At 52.8% G+C, this 25,449-nt stretch overlaps 2 protein-coding genes across 8 annotated transcripts; both read left to right on the top strand.

Annotated features, from left to right (window-relative positions):
- The first annotated feature begins 407 nt into the window (after positions 1 to 407).
- Positions 408 to 19,085, top strand: C10H1orf159 (chromosome 10 C1orf159 homolog). Of its 7 annotated transcripts, none has more exons than XM_060199825.1 (10): positions 598 to 617; positions 13,403 to 13,509; positions 13,582 to 13,670; positions 14,886 to 14,961; positions 16,032 to 16,151; positions 16,301 to 16,366; positions 16,952 to 17,086; positions 17,866 to 17,891; positions 18,127 to 18,157; positions 18,689 to 19,085. In XM_060199825.1, exons 3-10 carry the CDS (start codon positions 13,599 to 13,601, stop codon positions 18,784 to 18,786), a joined length of 624 nt encoding a protein of 207 aa, XP_060055808.1. In that variant the 5' UTR covers positions 598 to 617; positions 13,403 to 13,509; positions 13,582 to 13,598; the 3' UTR covers positions 18,787 to 19,085. The 7 variants fall into 7 exon arrangements, with proteins under 7 accessions (XP_060055810.1, XP_060055808.1, XP_060055809.1 ...); XM_060199826.1 differs by lacking the exon at positions 598 to 617 and adding an exon at positions 716 to 836; XM_060199827.1 differs by lacking the exon at positions 13,403 to 13,509 and having other exon boundaries at positions 408 to 617.
- A 144-nt stretch (positions 19,086 to 19,229) lies between these two features.
- Positions 19,230 to 24,841, top strand: RNF223 (ring finger protein 223). Its single transcript, XM_007525746.3, has 2 exons — positions 19,230 to 22,094; positions 23,074 to 24,841. The coding sequence occupies exon 2, from the start codon at positions 23,095 to 23,097 to the stop codon at positions 23,833 to 23,835; it is 741 nt and encodes a 246-aa protein (XP_007525808.1). The 5' UTR covers positions 19,230 to 22,094; positions 23,074 to 23,094; the 3' UTR covers positions 23,836 to 24,841.
- The last annotated feature ends 608 nt before the right edge of the window (positions 24,842 to 25,449 follow it).

Genomic DNA, 25,449 nt, shown 5'->3' with positions numbered 1-25,449 from the left:
AGCCTGAGGCCCAGGTAGTGTCCTGGTGGTGATGAAAAAAAAAGTTTTTTGTTTGTTTTTTGTCTAGCAGTAACTCCCAACAAGTCTCAGGCCAGACGTATTCAAGTTCCACAGTCACTATCTGTCCTGGGGAGCAAGCCAGCCCAAGTTGCCAGACAGCCTTATCACCTAGACCCTGCTGGCTTTGAGGCTGAGCCAGAGTTAGTGGGGAGCATCCACACCTTGTCCCACCCACATGTTCTCCGGCAAGACTGAGGGGTGGAGCCTCAGTGGGAAGAAAACCAGCCTGGCCAGCTTCACCGGCTGCGAGGAGCCTGAGGTGTGGAAGTGAAATGCAGGAAAGCCCTGAATAGCCTGCTCCAAGAGTCACACCCAGCTGCCTTTCCAGCTCCTAGGGATCCACACAACTCTGTGCTTAGTCCCCCGCCCCTGAGAACCTGAACTCAGACTGCAAAACAAGGAACACCACACCCCAGTGTTCCGCCTCAACCCGGCTTCCCGCTCTCCTAGCAACACCGAAGTGGCTGACGCGCGAGGAATCCTGGGAAGTGTAGTCCTTTTTCTCCTTTCCAGGGTCCAGAGGTTACAAAGAAGGTACTTGGGACTACATTTCTCTGGTAGCTTCACGCGCGGGCAAAAGGCCTCGCGATTATCTTGTCTGCACACACGGGGAGGCTACGTTCTCGCGATGATCTTCGGGAATTGTAGTTTTGGATGGTCAGTCTCGCTCTTTGATCTCCCAGTCTGTGGCAACAAACAGACTACAAGTCCCAAGGGGCGCGGCGAGACCGCCTGGAGGGCGGGGGGTACGAAAGAGGAATCGAAGGGCGCTGGGGGTGAGTGAAGGGTTGAGGGCGGTACGCGCGCGGCGGGACCCAGACTGGGAGTGCGGGAACCAGGGGGCGCAGGGGGCGCAGACATACTGGCGCGAGGTGGGCGGAGGGTGGGCAATTGGGCGCAGTAGGCTGGGTACCCGGCGGCAGGAAGGGGCTTGAGGGGACACCTGTCTAGCCACTTCCTGTGCCTTCAGGCATCGCGAGCTTCAAGGCCGCGAGCACTCAGATCCGGACGCCTCGAAGCAGCACCCCGCCGAACGGGATCCTTCTTTTCCCTCCCAACAGCATTCACTCTCCAGTAGGACCCCACAGAGCACCCCCCACCAGGACTCCCCAGGGTTGTACCCGTCAGCAGGGCACCCCTACACAGCACCAGCCCGCAGCCCGGTATGCAGAAGTCAGCCAAGTGCAGACTCTCGGTCTTGGGGCTGATGAATATTTTCAGTTGAAGACCGGTAGTTTGGTTGCATTTCTTAGAGCATTTCAAGGAATTACGGCATTTTGGCAAATGAATTGCCCCACAGTAAAGCGATCTTACGCTACTCTATTTTATTGTTGTTATTGTTACTTATGTATTCATTGTGGTACAGTGGAATGAACTCAGAGACTGCTGTGTGTCCTTCTGGGCCTAACTTTCATTTTTTCATTCAGAGGGAGAGAGGTAAGACATACCTCTATTCATACCATTTTTTGGATCTCCCCAGTAGTGCCAGGGCTAGAACCCAGGGCCATATGCATGGAGAGGTGTGTGCTCTACAGGGTGAGCAATCTCCAGATCCCTATGACTGAATTCCTTTTAAATTTTATTTATTTATTTATTTATTTATGAGAGAAAGGAGGAAGAGGACAGAGAACCTGAGCATCACTCTGGCACATTGTGACCCTGGGCATCAAACTCAAGACCCCCCCCCCAGAGTCCAGTGCTTCATCCACCACACAGCCTCCTGGGCCTGTGACAGAAGTCTTAACTACCCGGTCCTATGAAATTTGAAGGTGTCAGACTTGGCTCTGTTTTCTTCAGTATTACTACACTATAGGGTATAGCAGGCCTGGGTTTTCCCTTTCTCAAGACTTTTTATTTACTTTTTACAATAGTTCTGATTAGCTCAGGCTTACGGTGGTGGTGGGAGGATTGAACCTGCGATGTCAGAACCTTACATGTGAAAGTCTCTTTGCATAGCCACTGTACTATCTACAACCTCCCCCCGCCCCCAGGACTTCTAAGCTGGGGAACCTTGAAGAGGTTCCACCCTGAATGGGAGAGGTTATCTGGGCTGGGAAACTTAATAGCACCTGCACTGATGGCTCATTGTATCCATCAGACTTGTGTGTGTGATGTCCTAAGTTTGATCCCTGGCACCACATGTGCTGGAGTAGTGCTCTGGTATCTGTCTGTCTCCCTTTTTTTCTCTCTGGTTTCCACATTTTATTCAAGAACTCATGCACAATAGTCCATATACAAAAGAGTTTTAACCTTTATATTCCTCCTTTTCATTTTAACTAACCTGGCAGTAACACAATTCATAATTCTCTTCCCTGTTACCAATATATATAACCAACCACATAGATTATTCTTCATATATATATATATATATATATATATAATTTACTTATTCCCTTTTGTTGCCCTTGTTTTTTTTTTTTTGTGTGTGTGTAGTTATTATTGATGTCATTGTTGGATAGGACAGAGAGAGATGGAGAGAGGAGAGGAAGACAGAGGGGGAGAGAAAGATAGACACCTGCTGACCTGCTTCGTCTGTGAAGCGACTCCCAAGGGATCTCGAACCGGGATTCTTAGGCCGGTCCTTGCGCTTTGCGGCACCTGCACTTAACCCACTGTGCTACCACCTGACTCCCTCTTCATAATTTTTTTGATGAGGTATTTCAAATTACCTTTTGGAAAAAGGCAATCCAGAAGTTACAGTCATCATGCACTCTACCAGCAAGATTCCCAGCTTTGCCATTCACTTTGATTCCCTCTTGAAGAAACTGGTCAAAATTGGCAGCATCCATGATTCAGTCTTTTTTTTTTTTTGCCTCCAGGGTTATCTCTGGAGCATGTGCACCATGAATCCACTGCTCCTGCATGCTACTTTTTCCCCTTGCCCTTGTTTATCATTGCTATTATCATTATTGTTATTAGTATTGTTGTTATTGTTGTTGGAGAGAACAGAGAAATGGAGAGAGGAGGGGAAGACAGGGGGAGAGAAAGATAGACACCTGCAGACCTGCTTTACCGCCTGTGAAGGGACCCCCCTGCAGGTGGGGAGCTGTGGGCTTGAACTGGAATCCTTGCACTTCACACCATGTGCACTTAACCCACTGCACCACCGCTTAGCGCCCCATGATTCAGTCTTCTACAGGGACTGTGCAATTAAGGGTGGATTTGCAAGTCTGCATTTTTATCTTCCCCATCTTTGCCACACATTTCCCTCCTTTGCCACACATTTTTCCCCCAGGCACTATGGAGATAGCACATGTACCAGAGTGATGTCTGGTTCTTTCTCTCCTCCTTTCTCATTAATAAATGAATAAAAATGAATTTAAAAATATTTTTATGGTTTTTAATTGTTTTTAATGAGAGAGAAAAAGGGACAAGAGCACTATTCTGTTCTGACTTATGGTGGTCCTGGGGATTGAACCTGGTACTTCAGGGTCTTGGGCATGAAAATATGTTGCAGAACCACTATGCTCTCTCCCCAAAAGACTTTCATGTCAGAGGCTCTGAGGTCCCAGGTTCAATCCCCAGCACTACCATAAGCCAGAGCCAAACAGTGATTTAGTAAAATTGATAAATGAATAAAATATATATCTATCTCACCTGCACTGTTCCTTTCCCACTCACTGGAGCCACTGCTTACTAGCCTGCTCCATCATAGTTTTCCAAATTCATAGAAGGAGCTAAACTCTGGATTATCTAGACAGTCTCTTTTCTTGCCTCCTGCTTGACCCACCCCTAGCACTCCTCCACAGAGCAGAGCAGAGCAAATCAGAACAGACATGTCTGGAGCACCCAAAAGCACTTCCCTGTCCCTTAGATCACACAGTTCAGAGGTGTGAGCTGTGATTTAGCTTGAAGCAACCTGTTGTCTTGTAGGACTGCATGTCCCCTACCCTTAAGGCATAGGCAGCTCTTGAGTGGTCTCCAGCTCACAGAACCCCACCAAGGGTGCAGGGCCTGTCTCAGGTGTGAGGCACGCACTCAGCCGTTGCAACCAGCGCCCAGGCGTTAGTGCGGTACCTGTGCCAATAGCCGTAGAGCTCACAGCTGAGACCAAGGGATAAATGTGCTGGGACTCAGCTCTCTCCCTGTGTACTGGCACAGAACGACAGGTACTTGGGAGACAGAGCTGGCAGCTTGTATGACTCCCCTCGCCAGCCCACATCAGAGCTATGCAGCGTACCCTGGCAGCACCCAGATCTTCAAGCTGCCCAGAGGTCTTCCTGCCTGCTCGGCTCTCTGTCTAGACCCACAGAACTTAAAAGTGCTGCTGCCCCCCATCCCACACAAACTGAACCTCTTGCTAACAGTTATTTAAAAACTTACTTAATTTCATGAGTGAGAGTGAGAGATAAGAGTCCTGCTCAGGTCTGGATTATGGTGGTGCTGGGGATTGAACCTGGGACCTTGGGTGAGCACTACCTCCCTGACTGGAATTCAGTTCTTTAAGGTAAAGTAAAAACTGTGAAAGAACGCAAAGCGCAAGGACCGGCATAAGGATCCCGATTCGAGCCCTGGCTCCCCACCTACAGGGGGGTCTCTTCACAAGCAGTGAAGCAGGTCTGCAGGTGTCTGTCTTTCTCTCCCCCTCTCTGTCTTCCCCTCCTCTCTCCATTTCTCTCTGTCCTATCCAACACCGATGACAACAGTAATAACTACAACAATAAAACAAGGGCAACAAAAGGGAATTAAAAAAAAAACTGTGAAAGAACATATAGTACAACTTAAGTCCTCACCAATATTTCTATTTTCTAAAAGATCATTATTGTTTTTCAATGAGAGAAAGAGACACTAGAGCACTGCTCAGCTCTGGTTTATGCTAGTGTTTGGGATTTTGGAGCCTCAGGCATGAAAATCTTTTGCAGAACTAATATACTATCTCCCCACCCTAACAACATTTTTGTTATCTAGAAGTGTTTTTTTTTTTTTTTCTTTGCCACCAGGGCTTTATTACACGAACACCTGCACCATTCCACTGTTTTCAATGGACTCCCCCCCCCCCCCCAGATAGAGTGTGAAAGAGTAGGAAGGACAGCTGGGTGATGGTTCAGCTGGTAAAGTGCACAAGTTACCATGCTCAAGGACCCAAGTTTGAGTTTCCGGTTCCTACCTGTAGGACGGAAGCTTCACAAATGGTGGAGCAGGCTGCAGGTTTCTTTCTCTCTCCCTCTCTTGCCCTATTTCTCTCTGTCTCTATCTTAATAAACTAAAGAGAGAGAGAGAGAGAGAGAGAAAGAGGAGAGATACCACATAGCACTACTCCACCATTCATGAAGCTTTCCACACTGGTGCTCCTATGTATTGGCCAGGGGCTTGAACCTGGGTCCTCATGCACAGTCTGGTATGTGCTCTGCTGAGTGAAAAGTTAGTTTTTTAATATGGTGCCAAAGAATGAAGTTAGGGCCTTGCATAGCATGAGGTTGCTGAGTGACTCCTGGATCAATTTTCAGTGTGTGTGTGTTACTAGCACTGCTCAGCTCTGGCTTGTGGTGGTGCTGGGGACTTTGGAGCCTCAGGCATGAAAATCTTTTTTTGCTTAACCTTTGTGTTATCTCCCAGCCCTAAAGAGTCTTGTTTTACCAGAACACTATTAAATTCTGGCTTCTGGTAGTGCTGGGGATTGAACCTTGAACCTTTAGCCCCTGTAGCATGAAGATCTTATTGTATAACCACTGTCCTATATCCCCATTCTCCAGCTCAATTTTTTTTTTATTTATTCCCTTTTGTTGTCCTTGTTTTATTGTTGTAGTTATTAATGTTATTGTTGTTGGATAGGACAGAGAGAAATGGAGAGAGGAGGGGAAGACAGAGAGGAGGAGAGAAAGATAGACACCTGCAGACCTGCTTCACCGCTTGTGAAGCGACTCCCCTGCAGGTGGGGAGCTGGGGGCTCGAACCGGGATCCTTACGCTGGTCCTTGCACTTTGCACCAACAACTTTGTTTCTTTACGAGATAGAGAAGAGGGCTGGCAATGTAGTTCACTTGCACAGTTGATGCTGCTTCATCATGAGTACAACCTAGGTTTAAGCCCAGCCCCTGCTGCATTAAAGAAAGCTTTGGTTCTGTGGCAACTCTTGACTATCTGCTTCTCTGTCTAAAAAGAGAAGGGGACAGAGAGAGCGCAGCATCACTCCACAGTGCCACCCAGGCTGATCCCATGTGGTATCTGGGCTTGAACCCATGGCCTCATGCATGGCAAGGCATGTTCTCTACCAGCTGAACCATCTCCTAGCCCTACCCAACTTTGCTCTTTGGCTCCAATACTGTCTTAAAAATTGCATTGATTTCCTTAGTTACTGAGCTATAATTCACAGACTCATGATGCAAAGGTCCAGTTTGACCAGTTTGAAAGCACACCCCCCCCCCAGGTGGTGTTGGGAGGGAGATGTTCAGGGAAGGTTGGGGTGAGTTGTGGAGGTTGGGATCTGAGCAGGCAAGGTAGATAGCGTAATGGTTATACAAAGAGATTCATGCCTGAGGTTCCAAGTTTCCAGGTTCAATTCCCTGCACCACCATAAACCAGAGCTGATTAATGCTCTGGTAAAAAAAAAAAAAAAAAAAAAGAAGAAAAAGAAAAAGAAAGGAAAAAAAAGAAAAGGAGCGATCAGAACTGTCCCACCATGTGTGTAAGGCCAAGGAGCAAACAGCAAAGGCAGCAGCTTGCAGGCATTGTGGTTTGCACCTTTTGGCCCCTGACTGTGTCAGCCCCAGCTACTGGTTTGTGACACACACCTTCAAACCCCCAGGTCAAATAGTCTTTTTTTTTTTTTAAGAATCTTGGTATATGTGCTGCCAGGGATTGAACTCAGGGCCTCACACTTGAGAGCCCAATGCTTTATCCACTGCACCACCTCCCAGACCATCATGTCAAATAGTCTTCATCTTTGCTTGTTTACTCGTTCTTCCTTTCTCTCTCTTCCTTCCTTCCTTCCTTTCTTCCTTTCTTTCTTTCCTTTCTTAACCAGAGCACTGCTTAGCTCTGGCTATGGTGGTGGTGGGGGGATTGAACCTCAGGCATGAGAGTCTCTTTGCATAACCATTATGCTATCTACCCCCCATTTGTTTACTGTTTCTTTTTTAAAGATTTCTTTTTAAAAAATTTTTTTTTAATATTTATTTTATTTATTCCCTTTTGTTGCCCTTGTTGTTTTATTGTTGTAGTTATTATTGTTGTTGTCGTTGTTGGATAGGACAGAGAGAAATGGAGAGAGGAGGGGAAGACAGAGAGGAGGAGAGAGAGATAGACACCTGCAGACCTGCTTCACCGCCTGTGAAGCGACTCCCCTGCAGGTGGGGAGCCGGGGTTCGAACCGGGATCCTTATGCCGGTCCTTGTGCTTTGCGCCACCTGCGCTTAGCCCGCTGCACTACAGCCCGACTCCCTCTTTTTTTTTTTTTAAAGAATTTATTTATTCATGAGAAAGATAGGAGGAGAGAAAGAACCAGACATCACTCTGGCACATGTGCTGCCAGGGATCGAACTCAGGACCTCATGGTTGAGAATCCAATGCTTTATCCACTGCGCCACCTCCCAGACCACAAGATTTCATCCTTTAATCTTTTTAATTTGTTACTGGATAGATAGAGACAGAGAGAAACTGAGAAGGGGAAATAGGAAGAGAGACAGAAAAACACCTGTGTCCCTGCTTCACCTCTTGTGAAGCTTTCTCCCTCCAGGTGGGGGCCAGGGGCTTGAACCTGGGTCCTGCACACTGTAATGTGAGCACTTAACCAGATGTACCAACTGCTTGGCCCCTATTTACTTTTTCTTCCTTTTTTTCTTTTTCTTTTTGCCTCCAGGGTTATTGCTGGGGCTCGGTGCCTGCACTACGAATCCACTGCTCCTGGAGGGCATTTTTCCCATTTAGTTGCCTTTGTTGTTGTTTCTGTTATTGTTGCCATTGCTGCTGCTGCTGCTGCTGTACAGGACAGAGAGAAATGGAGAGAGGAGGGAACACAGGGGGAGAGAAAAATAGACACTTGCAGACCTGCTTTACCACCCGTGAAGTGACCCTCTTGCAGGTGGGGAACGGAGGCTCGAACTGGAATCATTACGTTGGTCCTTGTGCTTTGTGCCATGTGCACTTAACCCGCTGTGCTACCACCTGGCCCTCTCTTTCCTTCTTTTTTTAAAAAATACTTTATTTATTAATGAGAAAGATAGGAGAGAGAGAGAAAGAACTTGTACATGTGCTGCTGGGGATTGAACTCAGAACCTCAAGCTTGAGAGTCCAAAGCTTTATGTGCCACCTCCCAGACCACACCTTTTTTTTTCTTTCTTTCTCTTCCATCTCTCATCAATAGAGCTTGTGATCAGTACTATGAATTTACTGCTCCTGGAGGTCATTTTTTCCATTGTATTGGATAGAACAGAGAGAAATTGAGAGGGGAGGGGAAGATAGAGAGAGAAAGCAGACACCTGCAGACTTGCTTCACTGCTTGTGAAACGACTCCCCTGCAGGTGCAGAGCCAGGGGCTCAAACTAGGATCCTTATGCCGATCCTTGCGCTTTGTGCCACGTGCACTTAACCCGATGCACTACCACCTGACTCCCTACAAAAGGCTTTCGTATCTGAGGCTCTGTGGTCCCAGGTTCAATCCCCAGCACTACCATAGCCAGAACTGAGCAGTATTTTAGCATCTCTTTCTCCCCATATATATATATTTTTTCAACTTCTGTATCACATTATTGAAGATTTATTTATGTATTTATTTTTACCAGATTACTGTTCATCTCTGGTCTGTGGTGATGCAGGGGATTGAACCTGGGACCACAGAGCCTTAGGCATCAGAGTCTCTTTGTATAACCTTTTTGCTATCTACCCCCAATCTCTATCACTCTTCCATTAAAATAAGTAAATAAAAGATAACCCCTTTCTGTAACATTATGCTGTCTCCCCAGCCCAGGGATGCCATTTCTAAGACAGACAGCAAGCGCACTGTCTCCTTGATAGGAACATCAAGCTCCAAATGACAAAGATTTAAAAGCTTGATTTCTATTATTCTCCCCAAGATCACTTGAATTCCTTTTGGCCCCTGAGTGAGTGAGCAAGCAAGCAGCCCTTCTGCTGTGTCAGCCCTGGGATCCTGAGGAGGCATCTGTGGTCCCATCTTTTCCATCCAGAGTCTCTGCTCAGCAACGGTGTTGACAGCCCAGACCCTCCCTGTCCTGCCAGCATGGAATCAAGAGCTGTCCCGGTGTCTGTGTCCTTGACCAGGGAAGCAAAGGCCTTCTCTTGGCTGTGACTTACTCGGTCTCATGAGCTGGGATTTCTAAGGCAAGAGCAAGCTTCCTGTTGGTTTGCTTGTGGGGTCAGCTCCCTACCAAAAGCAGTGCATTTCAGCCAAGGAAATATCCAGCGTCAGCTTATTCTATTTATTTTTAATTTTTATTAATTGGGTAGAGACAGACAGAAATTGATAGAGAAGGGGAGATAGACACCACTGACACTTTGCATTCAAGTCCTGACAAAGGGAAGGGAGTGGTGACTAGACTTATGCTTAAAGCCCTGATGTCTGATCCCTAGCACCATTGTGGGTCAGATTTAAATAGTGCTCTGGTCTCTGTCACTCTGTCTTTCTCTGAACCCCCCCACCCATCTTTCAGGTACATAAAATCTCCCAGTCCTGAGAAGCGGGAGTGGCCAGGGCTACCCCTCTCCCAGGCAGAGGTCAGAAATAGGAAGTGAAATGGAGGCACCCCTAAGTAAATAGGTCAGTTTAGTCTGTCTGTTCTCAGATTCTTGTGGTCAGATGTGCTCTTGATACTTTTCCATATTTTCTCAGAATGCAGTAGATGGTTTTTTGTTTTTGTTTTATTTGGGGGTAGGGTTATTTAGTCATTGATGTGTACCACCAGGAAGTGTAAGGGGCTGGGGAAGTAGCACAAGTGTCTGAGGTTCCTGACTCCACTCCCAGCATTGCATATACCAGAGTAGTGCTCTGCCTTCTCTAACTCTGTCTCTGTCTCTCCTCCTCCTCCTCCTCTTTGTCTCTTGTGAAACTCATGTAATGAATAAAAATGTCAAGAGTGGGAGAGACAGCATAATGGTTATGCAAAGGGCTCATGCCTGAGGCTTGAGGTCCCTGGTTCAATCCCCAGCACCATCATAAGCCAGAGCCAAGCAGTGCTCTGGCAGAAAAAGAGAGAAAGAGAGGAAGGGGAAGAAAAAGAAGGGAGAAAAGGAAGGAAAGGAAAGGAAAGGAAAGGAAAGGAAAGGAAAGGAAAGGAAAGGAAAGGAAAGGAAAGGAGGGAAGCATAAGGAAGGAGAGGGCTATTATAAAACAGGCAAGAAGTCTAATAGTGGACTTGCAGCTTGGTTCCTATAACTTGACCCTGGTAGAACCCTCATCAGGGCTGGGGCTGATCATCGCCCCTGCTCCCCTGGGCCTGGAGGGAGCACCTCTGTGGAGCTTTCTCTCCTGGGACTGCTGTAAGCAGGGCGTCTCTTGGCTTTCTCACTGCACCACTTCATTTTCTGAATGAGAGGTCAGCTGTGAAACACTTTAAACACAGTCTAGACTGTGGCTGAGCAGTGACACTGGTGGTAAAGCACACATTACAATGTACAAGGACCCGGGTTCAAGCCCTTGGTTCCCACCTACTGGGAAGTTTCATGAGCGGTGAAGAAGGGCTGTAAGTGTCTCTTTTTTTTTTTTTTTTTTTTACCAGAGCACTGCTCAGCTCTGGCTTATGGTGGTGTCAGGGATTGAACCTGGGACTTTGGAGCCTCAGGCATGAGGGTCTCTTTGCATAAGCATTATGCTACACCCCCTGCCCCCCCCCCCCCGCTTTCTTTTTTTTTTTTTCCTCCAGGGTTATTGCTGGAGGTTATTGCTCAGTGCCTGCACCATGAATCCACTGCTCCTGGAGGCCATTTTTCCCCCCTTTTGTTGCCCTTGTTGTTGTAGCCTCGTTGTGGTTATTATTATTGCCATCGTTGACGTTGTTCATTGTTGGATAGGACAGAGAGAAATGGAGAGAGGAGGGGAAGACAGAGGGGGAGAGAAAGACAGACACCTGCGCTTAACCCACTGTGCCACTGCCCGCCCGACCCCCTCTTTTTTTAAGTTTTATTTTTTATTATTAGATAGACAAAGAAATTGAGAAGGGAGGGGGAGATGGAGAGGGAGAGAGACAGAGAGACACCTACAGCCCTGTTTTACCACTCATGAAGCTTTCCCCCTGCAGGTGGGGACCAGGGGCTTGAACCCAGGTCTTTGTGCACTACAATGTGTGTGCTTAACCAAGTGAGCCACCTCCTGGCCTCCAGTGTCTTTTTCTCTCTGCCTCTTCATCTCCTTTGTATATAAGAAAAAACAAAAACAAAACTCAGCATTCATTCTTTTCGTGAGTTTCCTTTTATATCAGGAACACTTTGACTAATAGAAGTTTTTTAAAAAGGGGCCAGGTGGTGGCGCACCTGGTTGAGTGTGCGTTACAGTGCACAAGGACCCAGGTTCGAGCCCCTGGCCCCACCTGCAGGGGTAAAGCTTCACAAGTGGTGAAGCAGTGCTGCAGGTATCTCTCTGTTTCTCTATCACCCCCTTCCCTCTCAATTTCTGACTGTCTCTATCCAGCAAATAAAGATGAAAAAAAAAATTAAAAACATTTTTTAAAAAGTTTTTAAAAAGTACTTCATTTTTTTATTTATGGGATAGAGACAGAGAGAAGTCAAGTGGGGGAGAGACAAACAAGGAGAGAAACAGAGAGACACTTGCAATACTCCTTCAGTGCTTATGAAGCTTCCCCCTGCAAGTGGTGACTAGGGACTTGAACCTGGACCCTTGTGCACTATGATGTGTGTGTGCAACCAGGTATGCCACTGCCCAGCCCCTAAAAGCTTATTTTTATAAGATATATTTATTAATGAGGGAGGAGGAGAGAGAACCATAGTTTCACTTTGGCATGTTTGATGCCATGGATTGAACTCAGGTCCCCATGCCTGGTAGAACACCCTCATTACCATGTGTAAAGAATCTGGTTTAAGCCCCCCTACTCCCACCAGCAGGGGAGCAGTGAAGCAGTGCTGCAGGTATCTCTCTTCCTATCTTTCCCTTCCCTCTCATTTTTTCTGTGTCCTATCAAAAATAAATAAGTGAATAGTATTTTTTATTATTTATTTTCCCTTTTGTTGCCCTTGTTTTTCATTGTTGTAGTTATTGTTATTGATATCGTTGGCTAGGACAGAAATGTAGAGAGGAGGGGAAGACAGAGGGGGAGAGAAAAAGACACCTGCAGACCTGCTTCACCGCTTGTGAAGCAACCCCCCTACAGGTGGAGAGCCAGGGGCTCGAACCAGGATCCTTATGCTGGTCCTTGCGCTTTGTACCACGTGTGCTTAACCTGCTGCACTACCACCCAACTCCCAAGTGTATAGTATTTTAAAGTATTAAAAATAAAGATTTCTGATTGTGGGGAGTCTTTTATGCATCCCCACTGCTTTCTGCATTTCCTGGGTGGTCTTTCTCCTGCTGGCTGGTGTGAGTGGGGTGGGCTTGGTTGCCCATCCACTGAGAATGATGAGTTGCAGAAATGGAGGTAACCAAGTCCTCCTCCGTCTCTGTGGAACCAGCCCTCAGAGAAGCCTTTTCTAGTTGTGCCGACCTGAGGCGGAGAGGGCAAGTGCATGTGTGTGCCCCCTGTGTCATCTGGGATCTGTTTGGAGGGACACTGTCCTGCTTCCACTGGATTCTGGATTCGACCCTGGCCAAGCTGAGCACCTCTCAGAGTTCAGGGATGGAAGCCTCTTTTGCCTGCCTACACTTTCCTCAGATGAGAGGCTCTGGAAGCCCTGCAGAGGCATCCACTTCCTCCCTCCATTGGGGAAGGGTTTAAGGTGGTGGGGGATGGCATTGTTAGGTGGGACAAGTGAGTTGATTTTCTGGGGCAGAGTTCAGTAAAGCCAGCTTCTTCTGACCTTCCCTTCCGCCTCCTAATCTTGTACTTTCTCTGCAAACTCTTGTTCTGACACAGATACATAAAAAAAAGATCATTCAGGGGCTTGGTGGTGTAGCACACCCAGTAGAAAGTATACATTACAATGTGCAAGGACTTGGGTTCAAGCCCCTGGTCCCCATCTGCAGGGGGAAGCTTTTCTAATGGTGACACAGGACTCTAAGTCTCTCCCTCCCTTCTCCCCTCTCTCTCCTTCCCCTCTCAGTTTCTGTCTCCATTTAAAGAGTGAGAGAGGGACTGACCACTAGGAGTAGTGGGTTACTGACGCAGCACTGAGCTCCATCAATAACACTGATGGCAATAAAAAACAAATATAAAAAGATGGCACATACAGGATCGCTCCTTCCATTACTGGCTGTGCAGTGACTATCCCCATCCACTGTGTAGGCTGGGACCTCAGTGTGGCTCAGTGGAGGCCCCGGTGCTGACCCGTGCTGACCACTGCCCTGGCCAGGAACTCCTGGATGTTGGCTCTTCGCGTCCTTGAAGGCCAGGTGTGGGTCCTCCCTCCCTCTCCTGCAAGGGCTGGAGTAGGGCTTCTCCACACAGCACCCTCTTTGTTCTAGACCCTGCACTCCAGGACATGGGGCTGCCCCGCGCTGTCCTCCTGGCCAGCCTCTTGGTGGAAGTGGCCAGCAAGTCCTCAGAAAGTGCGGTAGGCATTGGGGTGGGGGCAAACAGAGTGGGGGGTTGCTCTGTGGGGCCAGGCAGAGTGGGAGGCCCAGAAGGGGGAAGGCAGAGTAATGGGCTGCTGTGAGATCAGGCAGAGTGGAGAGCCCTGCTGTGGGGACAGGCACAGTGTGTGTGTGGGGGTCCCTGATGGGGGAAGTGATCGTGGGGGCCCTGCTGTGGGATCAGGCAGAGTGGTGAGGAATGCTGTGGGGACAGGCAGAGTGGGGGCACTGCTTTGAAGACAGAGTGGGGGCCCCTCTTTTGGAGACAGGCAGAGTGGAGTTGGGGGCCTGCCCCCCCCCCCACCCTCAAAGTCCTCATGGACATAGTGCCTGGGTGGAGGATCTTGCTTTCAACCCTTATGGTCATGGATGCCCACTGGAGATTTGGGGTACTTTTACCACCCCCCAGGATAGCAGCCATGCCACTCTGCATGGCACCTGCTTAGGCACTGCTTGCCAGAACCTTCTGTCCTTGCCAGACAGCTCTGCTCTGTAGCTGATAGGTTCTGCAGAGCTGCCAGAGCCATCAGCAGCCAGGCGGGTCTACAGCCCTGTGGGGTGGGACATGGATGCCTATGCTCATCCTCTTCAGACACTCCAGCCACCCTGTGCTCCCATCACAAGGCTCTGGAGTTCAGCTGGGACTAGCCTCTGAGCAAGTGCCCAGGGAGTCCTCTATGGGCCTGGTGATCACCCAGTCTATGTGGCTCTGTTCCTGCACGTGGGTCTGGCTGCTGGAAGCCCATCCTTAGCGCAGCACCTGGGGTTGTTGCTGGAGGGATGCCCATCACCACAGGGAACCTGGGAAACAGGGAGGGGTAACCTGGGCAGGGCAGGGGGGTGGCTGCCTCTCCTGCTGTGTTTACACTCTGGAAAGCACATACCTCCTTTTCCAGCAGGGAAACATTTTCAAAGCCCCCGCCTGGCATACTTCCTGTGATGGAAATGGCAGCCCGTGGGGGGTGGGAGGAGAGAAGGACCCGGTATCTAGCACCTGCAGGGACAAGCACAAGCCACAGAGCACCCAGAGTCCCCTAAGCCCCCAGCACCCCCCTGCTGCACAAGACTGCCCCTAGCCCATACCCCAAGATCTCCAGGTGGCCAAGGGAGTTCCTCCCAGCCAGGCAAACCACAGGCTCTGGGTTTCCGGGGGAGTTCACCAGGCAGGGCAGGGACTCACCGCCATCTCCCTCCAGGGCACGCGGCCTGAGTGTTGCATGGACGTGGTGGATGCCAACGCCACCTGCCCTGGCTCGCCCCTGTGTGGCCCAGGTAAGCTGCGTGGGAAAAGCTGACCTTGCCTGTCCCACCCTGTCCTCAGTGGTGGGGACACTGGCAGCAGGGCACACACCTGTTAGGAAGGGGAGGCAGAAGAGGAAGAGGAGAGAGTGATGGCCCAGCCCCTCCTCATGGTGTACTGGGGACTTGAACCTGAGCCCAGGTGAGCCTACCCAACTACCCACCGCTGCTGTAGGAGAGAAACATGTCTGCACAGAGCACAGCCCTGCTGCTCACCTGAGCCCACCTGGCTCCCCATCCAGCTCCCTGTCTCCACAGCCCTGCCTCTGCTTGGTGCCAAGGCCCTGTCCTGGGTGCCTGAGGCCTGCCTCCTCCCCGCTGACTCTGTTGCCAGTCTGTCACTGAGAAGGCCTAGTGGCCACTGCTTGGGCCCACACTCAGCCTCTGTCTAGCATGTGTTTGCTCAGCCGGAGTTCTAGTGGGAATGTAGAGAAGGGATCAGAGCACTAGACGAAGTTCTGTCAGGGCTGCCCTGGTCAGACATTGAGCCTTCTGTGTGCCTTACTAGCAGGAGTCAAGCTGCTGCTGACACTGGAGGGCAGCTCCCAGGGGCTGGTGGCAGGGAATGGTGGAGGGCTCCTCCAGGAGGGTGTGGGTGAGTGGGGGGAGGGTTGGGAGGAGGGTGGCTAGAGTGGGAAGCTGGACCCTCACTCTGTCAGGCCCCTACTGAAGGGGACAAGGTCTCTGTCAACGGACACCCCCACACACACACACCTCTCTGAGCCCCATGGAGGGGCCACAGGACACCCCAAGGAACTGACTGTTCATCCTACTGAGCCTCTCTCTTTTTGGATAGAGACAGATGTTGAGAGGGAAGGGAGAGAAGAGAACGACCTGCAGCAATGCTTTACTGCTCCTGAAGCTTCCTTCATGCAGGTGGGGACTGGGGGCTTGAACCCTGGTCCTTGTACACTGTCATGTACGCACTCAACCAGGTGCACCGCTGCTCAGCCCCCAGCTTTTTTCTTTCTGAACATGCCTCTTCCCACCCTGGCTTCCAGCAAGTCAGTGCTCAGGACAGGCCTTGTTTCACTTATACTCAGTCCTTTCCTCCCACCCCCTGCCAGGCTGTTACCGACGCCCCAGTGAGGATGGGAATGCCAGCTGTGTGCGCTGCAGGAATGCCACCCTCCTGGCTGCCCATGACTCCGAGTGCAGAAGCCGTACGTCCCCCCACCTGCTCGTCTAGTCCCACAGCTGCACCCTTGTCTTGTGTCCAGCCTGCAGTTCCCTTCCCAGTGGTGTCTCTGGCTCCCTATGGTTCCCAGGGGTACCTTGTAGGAGCCAGTGACACTGTCACATCTGTCCCCAGTCGCCGGCAGGGGTGTGCACTCCCCCTTGAACAGAAGCTCTGGGGTGCCCACGCAGCCAGACTTTGGTGAGTCCCTCAGCAAACAGAGCAGAGAAGGCTCTCTGCAATCCTGGTAGTCGGGGATTGGTGTGCGGGGGTGGGGAGGGGACACACCTAGTCTTGGTCACGTTCTGCCTTCCCTGAACTCTTTGGGGACCAAACCAGGTCCTAGGGGCCCAAGCAGAGCCCAGCAGTCTGGGGGGTGGGGGTGGTGTGGGACAGGTCCCCCCAGCACAGTTCTGGTAGCTGGGAGCTCAAGGACACTGAGGTCCCCTTGCCTCCACACTGTGGGGCTGGAACCCAGCTCATCTCTGCAGGGCACCTAGGAACCCATGGTATGGGTGCAGGGCCTGCCTGGGCATGGCTGTGATGGGCATGTCCCTGGACCCAGTCCTCCTCAGGGGACATGTGGCCTGGGCCAAGGGCTCTGGAGCAGAAGAGTGAATTTCTGTTGCACCTGTGCCGGGACTGGGCCCATGGTTGATCTTGAGGACAGTTGTGGGGAGCCAGGTCTCAGGACCCTCACCCCTAGGTCTGTGCACCCAGAGGCCCCAAGAGCCCTGAGGCTGAGCCACCTGGCTTGTCTACTGGCCATGTCCTCTCTGCCTGCAGGGAGCCCTCAAGTGGCAGCCTCCCTCTTCCTGGGCACCTTCCTCATTAGCTCAGGCCTCATCCTGTTGGTGGCTGGCTTCTTCTACCTCAAGCGCTCCAGCAAACTCCCCCAGGTCTTCTACAGAAGAAACAAAGGTATCCTCCTAGCCCCCAGGGATGGAGAGGTGGGGTGGGTAGACACAGGATGAGGCTGTGTGAGTGGCATCCTGCTGGCCAGGGGCACTGGGCTGATGCAGTGACAGTGTCCCTGGACTTCCTCTGGGCCTGGTCCCCTGGTGCTTTGTGTGGGGCCACATTGCAGGTATGGTGGCAGGAGCCTTGGTGGTGATTAGCCAGACCCCAGCCTTTTAGAGCTGGGGGCTCCTGGGCAGTTTGCGCACCTATGGCAGCTCAGTCACCAGAGTCTAGATGGATTTGTAGTAGGTGGCCACAGGGGTCTGGGCAGTGGCGCACCCTGTTAAACCCACATAGTACTAAGCACAAGGATCCAAACAAGGACCTGGGTTCAAGCCCCTGCTCCACACCTGCAGCAGGGGCAACTTTATGAGTAGTGAAGTAGGTCTGCAGGTGTCTCTCTCTCTCTCCCTCCACTCTCCATTTCTCTCTGTCCTATTGAATAGAGAGAAAGAAAAAAGATGAAAAGAACAGAACTAAAAAACACCCGGAGCAGGGAGAGCCCTATACAGAGAGGATGTGTTGATAAGGGTGAGGCCCTTGGGGCCCACTGCCCTGACTGAGGGGACACTGAGTCAGACATAAAGCCAGCTGAGGAAGTGGGACTGGGCCTAGCCTGGAGCTGCAGAAACCCTAGTGAGCCCCCACATGGGACCTGCAGATCACACCTGAGAGGTGACAAGCCCAGTCCAGGTGTCAGCCACGTGGCCCTCAGGTGACACCCTGCGCTCTCTCCACAGCCCTTGCCCTGCAGCCTGCTGAAGCTGTAAGTAACCTGGAGGAGCTAGGCCCTGCTGTCTGTGCTGAGGTCTGGTGTCCATGTGGCTCTGTCTGTGCTGAGTCTGTGGTCTGTGTGTCTGTCTGTGCTGAGCCTAGTGTCCATGTGTCTGAGTCAAGCCCCTGTGTCTGTGTGTTCATGCTGAGCCTGTGTCCATGCCGAGATTCTGTGGCCATGTGGCCATACTGAGCAGAGTGCTCACACTTTGCTTCTCCTTTCCCAGGCCGCCATGATCCCCCCACCACAACCCTCAGGTACGTCAGCTCTGCTCTCACTGTTGGGCTTGCCGGTCTCTGGCAGGACCGCAGTCTTCAGGCCCAGTGCTTCATTTGCCTGCCCTCCGGGTCTCCCTACCCCCAGGATGCTGCCAGGTCCTCATCATCATCCCCACTCAGTGCTTTTGATCTTAGGAAGGAGCTGCCCAGCAGCCCACTCTTCAATTCACCACACACATCTCTGTCCTGTGTCCACTCCCATATTGAGGATACTGGTCACTTGCCTCAGGGCCCTGAATAATATAATTGGCCTCATTGGAGACCCTTGGCAGAGACCTTTCCTTCCGTCAGTTTACACCTGGCCTGGGGCTAGCATCTGCCACCACCCCTCCCCCCAATGGCATCCAGTGCCTTGTGTCCCCATGTGATGGGGAGCCAGGACCTTGCCCTCATGCTGGGCACCAGGTGTGGCTGTCCCAGCCTGTTCACTCAAAGGAGCCTGGTGGGAAGACTGGGCCGGGCACTGGAGGCCCACCACTGCCCTCTGACACAGGTCTTTGGCTGTTTCAGTGCGGAAGCCGCGCTACGTGCGTCGGGAACGGCCCACTGATGGGTCCATGGGCCCCATTGCCATCTCCCTGGTGGAGGCCCGGGTCAGCAACGTGTGACCTGAGACCCAGCCCTGAGTACCATCTGGAGGAGCAGAAAGCCAGCCCAGCAGGAAGACACAGGAACGGGCCTGGCAACCGTCACCAAGAGGGCCCACTTCCTGCACCCCCTCCAAGAGGAGAGGGACCTTTGAGTGTCCAGCTGATGTCCCCAACAAGGGGCGGGGGCGGGGGGCAGGCTGGGACAAGCACCCTGAGGCTACAAGCCTGTTAACCAACCAGGATGGTCCCAGGCTGCAATCGTGCCGCTGCCTGTGTCTACTGTTTGTAGGCAGAAATGCATTTTGTAGAAAAGTTGAGACGCTTCACTGTGCTCAGCTGCCCCCACACAGGGTCTGGAGGTATTGGTGCTGGCCTAGAAATGCCGGAGGTCTTGATTCACAAGGAGGGGTGGGTCTACAGCTGCCCCTGCCAGCTGCAGGTCCTGCTTACTGGGTATGTGGCTGCTCCCCAAAAATTTATACCATAGCCCCTGGAGAGTCCTGTCTTAGATACCAGGTGCTCCTGGGCCAACAGCCAAGTGCACCACGTGGCAGCATTGTCAGTGGACTGGACAGGGGCTGAGTCCCTGATGGCCCAGCAACCCCTCAAAGGCTCACCCTGGGATGTGGGCCTGGAAGAGGCTGGTCCCAAGTGGTGGCTGGCTTTGGGGACTTTGAGCCCTGTGTGGCCATGCCTGAGCTGGGCTTCTCACCAGAAACAAAGCAAACACAAGGCTGTGTCCCACCAGGGCCCTGCTTCTCTGCCCACTCCGAGATGGTCCTTAGGGTCACCCCTGCCACCACAGTTTTAGCTCTGCCCACCTACCACAGGGGTTCAGCTCTGACTCATCTGTAGCCCACCCCACCCTAAGCACTCCAGCTCCTGGACTCAGGAGCCCCCCACCCAACCTTTGACCCTACCTGTGTGTCTGGGTTCCTGAGGATCCCCTGCCTCTGGGCCCCCCAGGCCTGCTGTAACTATCTCAGGCTCCCAAATACTGGAGAGGGTAGGGTTACTGTGTAGGATTATGGGGAGCACAGTGTGGGGGGAAGTGTTTGCAGCCCCTTGCCAGGTCCCCAACCTCCTAAACTCCCATGTGGTCCTCCCCTGGCGTACAGGTCTTGATACTTACAGCCACAGTGAGACTGGCTTGTGGGGTTACTCCCCATGTCTTGGCTGTGGACTCTGGGGTGGGCAGGGGGCACAGCCTCACTCACCCAGCGTCAGAAGCAGCTGCCAGGTCAGAGCAAACACTTAACAGGGCCAGAAACAGGCCTCACAGGGCAGGGTGTCAGTGTATCTTGCCTGGTTTGAGCCCAGGCAGTGGTGGGTGGGTGGGGAGCCCAGAGAGGAGCTGTGAGCCTGGGGAGGGGGTCCCCATAGGCGGGGGAGGAGGCTGCCTGCACTGGCCATTTTGTCAGCCTGCAGAGGGGGAGGCAGAGCCAGCTGGATTTTGTTGGGGGTGGGGAAGTGTTCTCGAGTCCCCTGACCAGGGACAGCTTCCAGTCAAGGACTGGCCTATGTCTTGAGGTCCAGGGCCCTGTGTGGAAAGAGCCTCTCAGGTGTGTCACCAAGGCCTGCCCTCTCCATAGTGCAAGTCTCCATGTGTAAGAAGCAGCCTAACAGCTGTGTGCTCAGCTGCCCGGGGCAGTGTGGCTGAGTGGGCCCTGCAGTGACTCGCCGGGGTGACCTCAGTGGGTATCTACTCCCAGAAGCCCTTGGGAGGTTGTTCTCAGAGCTGAGGGATGAGGACACTCTCTGGAGGGAGCATGTGACCTCGAGTCATCAGCCCCATGGGAACCAAGGCCCAAGCCCTCACTCCCCTCTCCCAGGCCAGCCCTTGGCCTGTCCCTCAGTGGAGCCCCTCACCCCTGAGGCTCCCCCTCCAGCCCAGCTCTCCCCTTTAGGAATAGAACACCTGGAATAGAATCCTCACCCCCACCCTGGTGGTCTGTGTTGGCCACCACAGGCCCCCAGGCTCACTTTGACTGCCTCCCTCCCACATCCTGCTGTGGGGGTCCTGGGGTGCAGCCTGCTTTGTGCTCCCTATAGGCACTTTTTCCTGTTTAGCTTGGCCCTCAGCTGGCTTTGGGGCTCCCCCAGCAGTGCTGGAGCTGGCCAGCCTCTGGGGGTCCCAGATCACCCCACATCTGGGTGGTCAGTGGTCTCTGGCATGCAGGTGAGCACAGTTGCCACCTGGGTAGAGCCCACTCCTAGCCTCACCACACTACCATAATCCTTCCACATGTGCAAGCCCATGATTGGGGACCACCCCTACCCCATCCACAGCAAGGTGCTCACAGGCCCTAGCACCACACAGGGCAGCGAAGCCAGGGTGGGAGGGCAGATAGTGAGAGGGCAGCCAGCCTGCCAGAGGTCATTTCAGACTCAGGTGTATGTGTGTGTGTGTACACACATGCTCCCACCCCAGGCTGTGCCCACAAGGCCTCTTTCTGTCCTCCATCTTCATTCCTCCATATCCACCCAGCCTCAACCCTCTCCATCCTGAGCCCCCAGCCTCAGCCCACCTCCATCTCACCCCTAGCCTCAGCCCTCTCTATTGCCCCCAGCAGGCTGCCCTGCCCCCTGTGAGCACCCCACGCTGATGCTAGGTTCCCTCCACCAGGAAGTATTTTTCTAGACTCCTTGGCCAGTTCAGAGCCTCCTGAACTGTCCCATATGTGTGATGGGGGGAGCCCAGCCTCAGTCTGGTCCCTAACTTGTCCTCACCCAATGCCACTTGGGAGGGCTCCTGGCTGTAGTGAATGGGCAAGGGGACAGCGGTGTGAGGGCCATGTGTGGGGTGGCACTTGTGGACTTGTGGATGCACATGTGGGTGAGGGTAGCACTAGGGTGACAACCTTGAGTGTTGGGGGGAGGCATCTTCCCCCCTCCTCAGGGAAGTCACCTATTTCTAATGCCCCCAAGTTGGACCTGGGCTGCAGAGATGTTTCCAGAAGGGCTAAGTTCAGCTTCCCCTACAGACACTGGCCCCAGGCTATGACCCCTCACCTCCATCCCCGCCCAAGAGGCAGAAGCAGCCAATCCCGGAGGCCATGACCGCGCCCCTGGCTGGTGCCACCAAGCACATAAATAGGCCTACAGGCCCACACCCAGAGAACTCACACCTGACGACCAGACGCGGCTCCTCACCTGGAAACGCAGCTGCCTGTGTGCCAGCCTTCCTGGGACAGCCGCCTGCTCACCATCCCAGAGCTACCCACCAGCTGACACCTCCAAGTGGAAACAGGCCAGGCCCCCTTCGACACGACAAGAGCACCTGGTACCCAGCCTGAGCACCATGCCCTGCTGATCCCTGCTGCCAGGTAAGGCAGTGGCTGCCACCCCTGGGTTTAAGAGGCACCATGCCAAGGAGCCAGCCATGTAGGGTACCTGTTCACCTCACTGAGGCTGCTGCCCAGTCCATAAACCCTGCTGTCCCTGGGACATGGGCCATGCAGCAATGCCAGGCACTCATGATGTCATAGCACCGTCACTGTGACTTACTGTAGTCATAGTCATGACAGTGCTGAGCCTTCAAGGTGTGTCATGGTGAGGTCACCCTCCAAGGACAACCCCATCAGTAGCTTGGCTCCGGACCCCAAAGGTGATAGGCTAGCAGCCACACCTCACCGGTGGGACCCTGGAGCCAGGCTTCCTGGAGTAGAGATCTGACAGGTAAATGGGGTCTATTGCAGGACCCCTACACCCTGCTGGGGAGGTGTGGTGAGTTCATGTGTGAACCAGGCGGGGTTGGGAACACTGGTCCTCCCCCCCCCCCCCCACCTACTTCCCATTCCTGCTTTCACTAGCTGGCCCTGCAGATTGACAGCTAGGAGACAAACCCTTGTGGGGTGACCAGCCACCCACCCCACCCAGACCTTCCCCTGTCCACACCCCCATATTGGGCCTTCATACTGTCAACTCCCTCCATAGGCATGTGTGATCTGACTGAGTGAGTCTTCCCCAAGGGGTTCTGGGTTCAAACGCAATTCCTCTGCCTAGAGCCACATACTCCTGGCTTGGGCCAGGTGACCCCACCACAGAGCCACTGTGTTACTCAGCAGGCCCCAATGTCAGTAATTACCATTATGACCATTGTCACTACCTCAGTGAGCCTGTTTTTTGTAGCTGTTTGGGGCATCCGCCCCTCCATTCTCTATTCCCCTGCCACGAGAAGGTAGGAGGGTGGGCTCTGTGAATTGCACAGGGGATGGGGTCAGCCTCCTCCTAGAATGGGTGACACTAGGTGGGCTGAGAGGAGGCATCCCTAGGCACCCACTGGTTCTCTGTTTGGCCCCCCAGCTCCAAGGCACACCATCAGTCATGCCTCCCCCCGGCTGGAGCAGCCCCACAGCCTCCGGGCCCAGGTCCCCCACCTCAGTGGGCAGTCCCCGGTCCCCCAGCACGCCGGGCTCAGAGAGGGTGGCCTCCCCGCTGGAGTGCTCCATCTGCTTCTCCGGTTATGACAACCTCTTCAAGACACCCAAGGAGCTGGCCTGCACCCATGTCTTCTGCCTGGAGTGCCTGGCACGGCTGGCAGCTGCACAGCCTCCTGGCCCTGGAGGTGATGCAGTACCCTGCCCCTTCTGCCGGCATCCCACTGCCTTGCCTGAGTCTGGGGCACCTGCACTGCGCACCAGCCACCAGCTACAGGCCAAGTTGCCCGCACACCTACGGCGGGAGGAGCCTGTGTGGCTGGAGGGCACCCGGCTATGCTGCCGGCCCCCACCTGCTGCACCTGGTCTGCCTGAGCCCGGCTGTGTGAGCGTGGACGTGGGCCTGAGCAAGCCACCAGAGCTACCAGCTCCCACTCCCGTGCTGGGCCCTGTCCGCCGCCGTGGTCGCCTGGCCCGTTGCTGGTCACGTTGTGGGGACTGGCAGCGTCTGGCTCTCATCATGGTATTGCTGCTGGTGCTCTTCTGTGCAGTGCTTTGGCCTGTGCAATGTGCGCTCAAGACCGGGAGCCTGCGCTGCCTCTCCCACGCCCCCACCACCCCTGCCACTGCCCCCACCACCACCACCACAGAGGCTGCCTTCTCCCTTGGACCCTTGGCCAGTGACTAGGGTCTTGAGTGACTCAGCACAGCTGGTAGCACCTCCTAGCTACACCTGGTGTGGTATGTGCTGGGAGTGGGTCTAGGGAGCCCACAGGAGTCCCAGTGTCTGAGGACCCCACTCCCCATGTGACCCCCTCCCACCCAGCCCTGCTCTTGAGGGCTGGTTCCTGAAGGACTGGACAGAAAGATCTCCAAGATCCTAGGGGACCCAGAGAGTGCCCCCCGACAAACACCATGATAGGAGCAGCTGGCTCAGGGTAGTGTGGGGGTCCCTGCTTAAGAGGGACTCACCATACTCCCTATGTTTTCACATTTCACCCCTCCCCACTTCATCAGATCCCTCCCTGGTAGGGCTGGACCCTTCCATTGTGTGTGGGGGGGCAGGTCCTGTACCCCCTACTAGGGGTACAGGATATGGCAGTAGGGGCCCACTCCACCTCGTGAATTATATATTCCTTTTTTCTTTTTGAGAGAGAGAACACAATACTGAAGCTTCTTCCAATGCTGGACTTGAACCTGAGTCATACATATGGCAAAGCAGCTGTCCAACTGAGTTTTATTTATTTTTGTAGTTTCTGGGGCTTCACTGCACTAGGGCATGTTTTCTTTCAGATAAAAATAGGATGAGGCAGAGAGAGAAGGGACACAGCATGGAAGCTTCACTTAGTGCCATAGTGCTCGCAGGTGGGATACCGGGGTCTTGAATCCAGGTCAGACACTTGGCTGAGCAGGTGCCTCCCATGTGAGCTATCTCACTGCTCCCTGAACTATGTTGCTAAGAAATTATTTTGTATTCACATTTATCTTCAGTCATTAGGGCTTCCCCATGCTGGGATTTGCAGATAGAGAGACAGAGAATCAAAGGGAAAGACTCCACAGCACTGAGGCTTCCTCCTGGCAGTGGGGACTGGACTTGAACCTGGGTCCCCTGCATGACAAAGCAGTGCACTCTTCAGGTGAGCTACTTTGGCAGCCCTGAATTATGTATTTCTAAATAAATTAATTTGTATCCATATCTGTGTGTGCCCTAATTTTTGAATCACTGAACGTTCTAGAAAATTAGAACTGCCCTGCCTACTCCAGAGGATTGCCCCCACTGGCTCAGATGCCCAGTACTTGGTAAGCGGGGGGGACCCCAGGCCTAAGGGAGTCAAACTCCTGTCCCCTTTGGGCTGCAGATGGGTTAGAACTGTGAACTGGCTACCCCCCCACCGCCCCACCCAGATGCTGAACAAGGTGGGGCACTACCTGTTCTAGAATCTTCCTCCTGCTCTTGCTCTCACTGTGGTCACATCAGGGCCCAATCCAGCAATTCGGAGCTACTCTCTTCCTCATCCAGCTTTCTGGTCCTTTTTCCAGCCATGACATCATCTCCCCAGGCAATAACTTGGATCCACCTCCATTTCAGATTTAAGGCTCAAGAAAAAAAAAAAAAAACTAGTATAGCCACAGGCCCTTTGGAATATAACTAAAATATGCCTACTAGCTGGGATCCCTGAGTGGAGTCCCAGAACCCCGTGACCTCTCAGGAATTGAGATGAAGGGTTCTCTGAGATGGGGTACCCAGGGTATCCCAAGAATCCCCAGCCCACAGGGCCACTGACAGGTGGGGCTGGCCAGT

This window comes from Erinaceus europaeus, chromosome 10 (assembly GCF_950295315.1).
Source record: "Erinaceus europaeus chromosome 10, mEriEur2.1, whole genome shotgun sequence".
NCBI classification, from domain to species: domain Eukaryota; kingdom Metazoa; phylum Chordata; class Mammalia; order Eulipotyphla; family Erinaceidae; genus Erinaceus; species Erinaceus europaeus.
The sequence above is the reverse complement of the archived record's forward strand: the minus strand, read 5'-3'. Positions and strand labels throughout refer to the sequence as shown.

Coding starts and splice junctions, on each gene's coding strand:
- C10H1orf159 (XM_060199827.1), top strand. CDS start 13,599: ATGGGGCTGCCCCGCGCTGTCCTCCTGGCCAGCCTCTTGGTGGAAGTG. Junction 14,962..16,031: donor CTCGCCCCTGTGTGGCCCAG/GTAAGCTGCGTG, acceptor ACTTATACTCAG/TCCTTTCCTCCCACCCCCTG. Junction 16,367..16,951: donor GCCCACGCAGCCAGACTTTG/GTGAGTCCCTCA, acceptor CTCTGCCTGCAG/GGAGCCCTCAAGTGGCAGCC.
- RNF223 (XM_007525746.3), top strand. CDS start 23,095: ATGCCTCCCCCCGGCTGGAGCAGCCCCACAGCCTCCGGGCCCAGGTCC.